The sequence below is a fragment of the Manduca sexta genome, unplaced genomic scaffold (assembly GCF_014839805.1).
Source record: "Manduca sexta isolate Smith_Timp_Sample1 unplaced genomic scaffold, JHU_Msex_v1.0 HiC_scaffold_2505, whole genome shotgun sequence".
Lineage (NCBI taxonomy): Eukaryota > Metazoa > Arthropoda > Insecta > Lepidoptera > Sphingidae > Manduca > Manduca sexta.
Window position 1 is genome coordinate 1 of NW_023593476.1, and position 8,921 is coordinate 8,921.

The 8,921-nt window shown below is 47.2% G+C and overlaps 1 protein-coding gene across 1 annotated transcript; it reads left to right on the forward strand.

Annotated features, from left to right (window-relative positions):
• The first annotated feature begins 193 nt into the window (after positions 1 to 193).
• On the forward strand, positions 194 to 8,521 carry LOC119192234 (protein KIAA0100-like). Its single transcript, XM_037446063.1, has 5 exons — positions 194 to 336; positions 2,070 to 2,299; positions 2,410 to 2,606; positions 3,000 to 3,111; positions 8,197 to 8,521. Exons 2-5 carry the CDS (start codon positions 2,096 to 2,098, stop codon positions 8,257 to 8,259), a joined length of 576 nt encoding a protein of 191 aa, XP_037301960.1. The 5' UTR covers positions 194 to 336; positions 2,070 to 2,095; the 3' UTR covers positions 8,260 to 8,521.
• Positions 8,522 to 8,921: the final 400 nt, after the last annotated feature.

Genomic DNA, 8,921 nt, shown 5'->3' on the forward strand with positions numbered 1-8,921 from the left:
ATTTTTGTATGGATCATCAGTGTTTACGTGTAAAGCTGAGTTTCTATTACACAGTTATGTAAGACGCACTTGCATACTGTTTGAGTAGTGCAAAGGTAATCATGCATGCGTTGTAAGTTCAATGCGTGTAGTTTTGAAGTTGTGTAACATGTGTGACGTCATACGTGCACTCCCCCTAATGCCGCGGTGGGGCGCAGGTGCTGGTGCCGCAGGAGCCGTCGGGTCGCGCGCCGCTGGCCCGACGCGCGGCGCTGCGCGTGTTCTGCCGCGACCGCCCGCCCGTGGGGATCGCCGTCAAGGAACACTTCGAGGTCAACATCGTGCCCATACGGATTGGTGAGTTCGTGATATGTAAAAATATTCATCATCATTGTTACAACAAACATGTATGATAACGAAGGGGTAAGCAGGAGGTGCAATTAATACACCTACTGTTCGTCTTGTCTCCCATGATATGATAAGGGAGGAGCCTATTGTATCGTATTTGTTCATTCCTGGACATAGAACTCTTTTTTCATAAAATTAAGCATTTTATATTCATACTGAACATACAACATGCTTGAAAAGCAGCCGAGATAAGGATTTCTGAATAAAGTATAAGGGTAGGTAAAACGTGTATTTTATTACATATGCTATAATGTAGTAAAAATGTTGTAACTTGAGGACTAGTCTCTTTAATTGTAATTGAACGTGATTCGAACGAAGGTATGTTGCTATACACTGTGTTTACATTTATTACATCTAAAATACCTTGTCATCGGGAATAGCTAACAAATATTTACAATTATTTTAGTTTAGGTTCATGATATTTCCTTTTGTAAAAAATAAACAAACCTATCTAGAGTAAACAAATAAAAATTATTTATTGAATGAATAATTATCAGAATTTTCTCTTGCGGTTTTGTGGTTAAAGTGTGCTTTTTAATAAAATATTACTAATAGGATGTGTACTTAGCCCTTTGTTTTGTATTGAATACTTTAAAAATACTTTATTTATATTACAATTTATTACATAAATATGTAGAAATATTCATTCTAACTTAATGGATGTGAATGTTTGAGGCAAAGTGGACCACTGAATAGATTTGTAATGACACACAGATAGACTAATGCCCTAATTAACATATAAGATTTTGATGCCGGATAAACGGACAGAACCGGGAGCAAAAGCTAGTAATATACCAAGAATTAATGCATGTAGTTATAAGTCCTGTTTTAAACTATAAAAGTGTAAGTAAGTATCTACCATATCGTGGTGTGAAGAGACTGATTTGATGAGTAAGATTCTTGGCAGCCCTTTTTTATACGGCCGTAGTGACTACCTCATGGTATGCGGATTGAGGTCCGGATGGTGTCGACTGATGGGAGATGATTATCAATCACCACTCGATACAATTATGCCGGCCTATGATTACCGGATCTACACATTCTGACGAAACGCGACTAATGTTACTCTCCTCACCAGTTCCCACTCCATTAAGGCTGGACTCAAAATTCCTCTGGCAATAAGTTAAGTGACCTGCTATAAAAAACAAAACATTGCCTCATTTATATCATTACAAGCTTGAAATAAACATATAATTACACTTGAATAAATATTAAATAACATGTTAATAATATTTGTTTATGCCAATTATTTTGAGGTCAGTTCGTGTTTATTTATATGTGTATAACGAGATAGTTTAATTTGCGTTTAATTTTCACTGGCTATTTAATAATAGTTTGATTCGCCAGACACTATAATTGTATTATAGAAGTGAATAGCGTATCCTTAAGTTTAACTCGACTCATAAAATCCAATAGGATATAATATTTGAAAGCAGCAAACGCTGGGCAGAATTAATATAAACTTTAACGTTACAAAAGATTATTAATTTAAATCTTTAATAATCTTATAGGTTGCATAAAATTGGGTCGACTATGGCCCTTACTTACACTAAAGTTTAGTACCAATGATCGCTTTTAAAATGTATTAAATGTGATCACTTATTGTTATGTAATCCCTAATTATTTATCTCTTTCGCTTTCTATTCCTTTATTTATACAAATGACATATTTCTACATCCCAGGTCTCACAAAGAAGTTCTTCAACACAATGCTAAAGTTCTGCTTCCCGGAGCGTGACCCTGACGCTATGGATGATGCGGAAGATGAGGCCGAGGGCACGTTACGACCTTCGTCCTCCGCCAGCCTGGTCTCCACCGGCTCTAAGAAGATGAAGAAGAAGGGCAAAGACTCAAACTCCAACTTCTACGTGAAGAGGGATAAGAGGGACAAGGATGATGTTGAGAAGATGAAGGTATTTTCTTTATTAGAGATTAGCAAGTCTTTCATTAAAACGCCACTTAGAACCTTTGTATTAAGTGCATTTTTTCATCGATTTATGACCACATTTTTCTTTAACAACAGGAGCGTGCTGAAAAGAACAAGCTATTCATATACATCAAGATACCTGAAGTACCAGTGAGGGTGTCGTACAAGGGCAGCAAAGAGAAGAATCTGGAGGATGTCCGGGACTTGCCGCTGGTGCTGCCGACCCTCGAGTACCACAACGTCACCTGGACTTGGCTGGATTTGTTGCTTGCCACCAAGACTGACACTAGGAAGTGAGTCATGCTGGATTTTGCTAATACCGGCATTACAGCTATATTTGATGTTAGGTAAATTTTAAGTGCCTTTGCACTATTGTCTGTTGTTTATAACGAAATGGAGTCGATTGTTAGCTTGTGTTTACTTTTTATTGACATTCAACCTTTGGTGATTAGAATGGGTTTGGAATATAAATCATTGTTTCGTAGTGTGACAGCGCGTCGTCTGTTACTTAGCTAACATACGACGACAGCGCTCTATGCAATTGAAGTTCGATTGGGTGTTACATAATTTAGTACGACTTTATACACCTGAATTTTTAAGTTTTATATATCGATATGTATACCAATAATCGTATGACTACTCTTTAAGTTAAACGGAATATGTTGATCACCGTGTGTGTACTGCAGGGTGATCCTGTCGCAAGCCATCCGGCAGAAGCTGCAGCTGCACCGGCGCGCCGCGGCCGCGCCCGAGCCGCACGAGGAGGACAAGGCGCGTCTGCTGCTCGGCGAGCGGACCGTGAGTCACCTTCTTACCGACTTACACTCTCCACGCGCCATAGTGCCCGTGTGTATATCCGGCGCCGGCAGAAGCTGCAGCTGCACCGAGCCGCCGCACGAGAGACAAGGCGCGCGTCTGCTGCTCGGCGAGCGGACCGTGAGTCACCTTCTTACCGCCACTCTCCACGCGCCATAGTGCCCGTGTGTATATCCGGCGCCGGCAGAAGCTGCAGCTGCACCGAGCCGCACGAGGAGGACAAGGCGCGTCTGCTGCTCGGCGAGCGGACCGTGAGTCACCTTCTTACCGACTTACACTCTCCACGCGCCATAAGTGCCCGTGTGTATATCCGGCGCCGGCAAAAGCTGCAGCTGCACCGAGCCGCTCGTGGAGGACAAGGCGCGTCTGCTGCTCGGCGAGCGGACCGTGAGTCACCTTCTTACCGACTTACACTCTCCACGCGCCATAGTGCCCGTGTGTATATCCGGCGCCGGCAGAAGCTGCAGCTGCACCGAGCCGCACGAGGAGGACAAGGCGCGTCTGCTGCTCGGCGAGCGGACCGTGAGTCACCTTCTTACCGACTTACACTCTCCACGCGCCATAGTGCCCGTGTGTATATCCGGCGCCGGCAGAAGCTGCAGCTGCACCGAGCCGCACGAGGAGGACAAGGCGCGTCTGCTGCTCGGCGAGCGGACCGTGAGTCACCTTCTTACCGACTTACACTCTCCACGCGCCATAGTGCCCGTGTGTATATCCGGCGCCGGCAGAAGCTGCAGCTGCACCGAGCCTGCATGAGGAGGACAAGGCGCGTCTGCTGCTCGGCGAGCGGACCGTGAGTCACCTTCTTACCGACTTACACTCTCCACGCGCCATAGTGCCCGTGTGTATATCCGGCGCTCGGCAGAAGCTGCAGCTGCACCGAGCCGCACGAGGAGGACAAGGCGCGTCTGCTGCTCGGCGAGCGGACCGTGAGTCACCTTCTTACCGACTTACACTCTCCACGCGCCATAGTGCCCGTGTGTATATCCGGCGCCGGCAGAAGCTGCAGCTGCACCGAGCCGCACGAGGAGGACAAGGCGCGTCTGCTGCTCGGCGAGCGGACCGTGAGTCACCTTCTTACCGACTTACACTCTCCACGCGCCATAGTGCCCGTGTGTATATCCGGCGCCGGTAGAAGCTGCAGCTGCACCGAGCCGCACGAGGAGGACAAGGCGCGTCTGCTGCTCGGCGAGCGGACCGTGAGTCACCTTCTTACCGACTTACACTCTCCACGCGCCATAGTGCCCGTGTGTATATCCGGCGCCGGCAGAAGCTGCAGCTGCACCGAGCCGCACGAGGAGGACAAGGCGCGTCTGCTGCTCGGCGAGCGGACCGTGAGTCACCTTCTTACCGACTTACACTCTCCACGCGCCATAGTGCCCGTGTGTATATCCGGCGCCGCCGAAGCTGCAGCTGCACCGAGCCGCACGAGGAGGACAAGGCGCGTCTGCTGCTCGGCGAGCGGACCGTGAGTCACCTGCTTACCGACTTACACTCTCCACGCGCCATAGTGCCCGTGTGTATATCCGGCTCCGGCAGAAGCTGCAGCTGCACCGAGCCGCACGAGGAGGACAAGGCGCGTCTGCTGCTCGGCGAGCGGACCGTGAGTCACCTTCTTACCGACTTACACTCTCCACGCGCCATAGTGCCCGTGTGTATATCCGGCGCCGGCAGAAGCTGCAGCTGCACCGAGCCGCACGAGGAGGACAAGGCGCGTCTGCTGCCCTCGGCGAGCGGACCGTGAGTCACCTTCTTACCGACTTACACTCTCCACGCGCCATAGTGCCCGTGTGTATATCCGGCGCCGGCAGAAGCTGCAGCTGCACCGAGCCGCACGAGGAGGACAAGGCGCGTCTGCTGCTCGGCGAGCGGACCGTGAGTCACCTTCTTACCGACTTACACTCTCCACGCGCCATAGTGCCCGTGTGTATATCCGGCGCCGGCAGAAGCTGCAGCTGCACCGAGCCGCACGAGGAGGACAAGGCGCGTCTGCTGCTCGGCGAGCGGACCGTGAGTCACCTTCTTACCGACTTACACTCTCCACGCGCCATAGTGCCCGTGTGTATATCCGGCTCCGGCAGAAGCTGCAGCTGCACCGAGCCGCACGAGGAGGACAAGGCGCGTCTGCTGCTCGGCGAGCGGACCGTGAGTCACCTTCTTACCGACTTACACTCTCCACGCGCCATAGTGCCCGTGTGTATATCCGGCGCCGGCAGAAGCTGCAGCTGCACCGAGCCGCACGAGGAGGACAAGGCGCGTCTGCTGCTCGGCGAGCGGACCGTGAGTCACCTTCTTACCGACTTACACTCTCCACGCGCCATAGTGCCCGTGTGTATATCCGGCGCCGGCAGAAGCTGCAGCTGCACCGAGCCGCACGAGGAGGACAAGGCGCGTCTGCTGCTCGGCGAGCGGACCGTGAGTCACCTTCTTACCGACTTACACTCTCCACGCGCCATAGTGCCCGTGTGTATATCCGGCGCCGGCAGAAGCTGCAGCTGCACCGAGCCGCACGAGGAGGACAAGGCGCGTCTGCTGCTCGGCGAGCGGACCGTGAGTCACCTTCTTACCGACTTACACTCTCCACGCGCCATAGTGCCCGTGTGTATATCCGGCGCCGGCAGAAGCTGCAGCTGCACCGAGCCGCACGAGGAGGACAAGGCGCGTCTGCTGCTCGGCGAGCGGACCGTGAGTCACCTTCTTACCGACTTACACTCTCCACGCGCCATAGTGCCCGTGTGTATATCCGGCTCCGGCAGAAGCTGCAGCTGCACCGAGCCGCACGAGGAGGAGACAAGGCGCGTCTGCTGCTCGGCGAGCGGACCGTGAGTCACCTGCTTACCGACTTACACTCTCCACGCGCCATAGTGCCCGTGTGTATATCCGGCGCCGGCAGAAGCTGCAGCTGCACCGAGTCGCACGAGGAGGACAAGGCGCGTCTGCTGCTCGGCGAGCGGACCGTGAGTCACCTTCTTACCGACTTACACTCTCCACGCGCCATAGTGCCCGTGTGTATATCCGGCGCCGGCAGAAGCTGCAGCTGCACCGAGCCGCACGAGGAGGACAAGGCGCGTCTGCTGCTCGGCGGGCGGACCGTGAGTCAAGTTACTGGAGCAGAATGGCGTCGGATTTCTGTGCCCCCCGCCGTCTACTGCAGTCGCACACCTATCGATCGCAGAGCGCGCTGGCGCTACCCGCCGAGGCTGCGGGTGCGGCGAACTGCCCGCGGCCCGCGCGGTTCTAGTTGTCCGCCGGTATAGCGGATACCGCGTACAACCGCGCTCGTTGCGGGCGTAAAACGCGTCGTGCAATGTGCATTTCTTTTTGACATGTATATTTGGATTCTACAGGAATTGTGGACCCGCAACCATGGCGGGCGCGGATGAATACCGCTTCGTGAGTTCTTAGAGTAACAATTACCGTGTAAACATTCACGGAAAATTAAAATCTGCGAACTTTAGTAGCACGTCGCATATGTATAGAACTATTGAAATATCACTATCTAATCTTCGTTGTTGCTTGCTTTACGGGGAAGGAAAACATCCTAAGTGAATCTGCATACCTGAGAAGTTCTCGATAGGCATTTTGAGGTTGTGTGAAATCCACCAATCCGCACTAAGCCAGCATGGTGAACTAACATCTACTCCTTCTCAGTTGTAGAGGGAGACCCATACCAAGGGGATAGACAGTATTAAATACAGGCCTGATATCATTATTATATATTATTGAAATATTGCTGCTAGAGAAAACACATCTGGAAGTTCTTGTTCAATGTGTTGTTGCAAAGACCTAATAATCTAAATTAGCATCACAAGGGAGTAATATATTTAAATAATTCCATTTTTGAAAATTCTCCAGTTAGTAGAAACTGTACTGTACAAAAATAGTCTCAGAGAAGAAAGGCATTATAACAAAAAAATATCGCGTTCAAAAGTAAAGAAAACAATATTTTCTATAACTTATATAGTATAACTACTGTCATATATATAGCTTAGTAAAATTAGTTCATGGGCAAACCATCATCTTCCAAGAAGTCACTAGATTTCTAGTAAACCTTCTAAGGTTACCTGGCCACATGCAAAATTATTCAATTAAATCAGGCCTAATTAAAGCATATTATAGCTTCACAACGACATGTATGGTCTGATTTAGACTCAAGTCTTTTTCTTATATATTTTTTCCTGTTATTCAACCCCAGAATTTTTCCTTCATTCAGTTTATGCTCGCGGGTTTTTTAAAACTCATAATCCATTTAAACAAGTTCACTGTAATATATAAATAAGAACAATACAGGTATTCAATGAACGATGACGTCACGCGTATTGACGCGTACGTCAGGTAATACAGGCTCCTTTAGTCACGTACGTCAATACGTCAGCGGGATGATACCGAGAATATGATGTTGACCGTGAAACAGTTTTATTGTGATCGTTCTTAATAACTAACCTTACTCTAAATAAATAAGTGTTTATTACACGAATTAATTCAATAGGAAAATATAAAGTGGAATAAACAGGTTGAGTAATGCTAACATCCTAGAAAAAATATATTTGGTAGATTATTTTTCATCTGGTTTTATAAATCTCAGTTCTCAATTCTTCCTTAAAAGTTAATGTATTAATTGTAGAATTATAATTGTCGTTATCAACTAATGGTCATTTATGTTGGCCAGGTAAAACGCTTTTAATACCCTGCCAAATAATGTTATATTACAGGGAGTTCTGGTAACAATTAGAAAGCTTGTTTTCTCTGTATCATGTAGTTTATATCTTAAACTGATTTTGAAATGAGCAACACCAGAGTTTCTTGCCCGTTCTTTGGTGAGAACTGCTTTCCAAACTGGTGGTAGAGTTAATATTGACGGAATCTAAATAATGTATAACATTTTACAGATTTTAATAAATCATTTCATTTCATTTCACATGGTTAAGTATTATTTTACTAGGCAATATCACAATACTTGGCAACCACGGTGAATTTAAAACTGAAAACGATTTCACTCTAACAACGGTATCAGGACTATCAGGTATTAGGTGTATAAATATAACTGTTCCTTCATTTGATTCACAGGTAGCAGAGAGCAAACCGCAAAAGAAAAGCACGCCGAGCGTTTTCAAGTTTTCAAAATCATAGCAATCAATAATAAAGAAGAAGAAATAGGTTAAAAACCATATGATACATATTCTAATGACTGAACACTGGTTGGACTTAGCTCTTAATGGAGCTTGAATAATGCAAGAAAAAAGACTTTATTTAGCCACTTAAAGGGTAGAAGGCTAGATTTTTTATAGGAAGAAGTTCAGATCTTAAACCAGGTAGATGGGATATTAAATACATGATAACCTACTTACTGTGACGGTCTCAACAAGGATGATATACTGGCAATTGTCGTTGGTGGGCTTCCCATAGCCAAGAAACGGACAGCGTTGGGTAGCGTTGAGTGAAGTTAGATGCAGTCTTCTGATTGCCACCCAAGCCCTGATTTAGATACTTGCCGAGTACAGACGAATAGTCACAAACACGAGTGTGTAAACTACTTATAGTGATGTAGTCGTTACTCATAGTACATCGTCATATTCGTGTACGAATTATTTGCCAAGTTATTCGTCAATAGTCTAAATGAGGCATTAGATTGTTTAAGGTGGACTTCCGATTGATGCTTCGTATTTGTAGACGCTTGTCACAAGCACTCCTTTATTACTGGCTCTCTGTTTACTATGTGCGAGTGTATCACTCGTAATCACATACAATATTCCGAGGACTTAACGCGTAGTGTCAGCAATTTCATATTTGTC

Bases quoted from the DNA above. Each gene is read 5' to 3' on its own strand.
- LOC119192234 (XM_037446063.1), top strand. From the start codon at position 2,096: ATGCTAAAGTTCTGCTTCCCGGAGCGTGACCCTGACGCTATGGATGAT. The intron at 2,300-2,409 runs GTATTTTCTTTA...CTTTAACAACAG, and splicing joins ATGATGTTGAGAAGATGAAG to GAGCGTGCTGAAAAGAACAA. The intron at 2,607-2,999 runs GTGAGTCATGCT...TGTGTACTGCAG, and splicing joins ACCAAGACTGACACTAGGAA to GGTGATCCTGTCGCAAGCCA.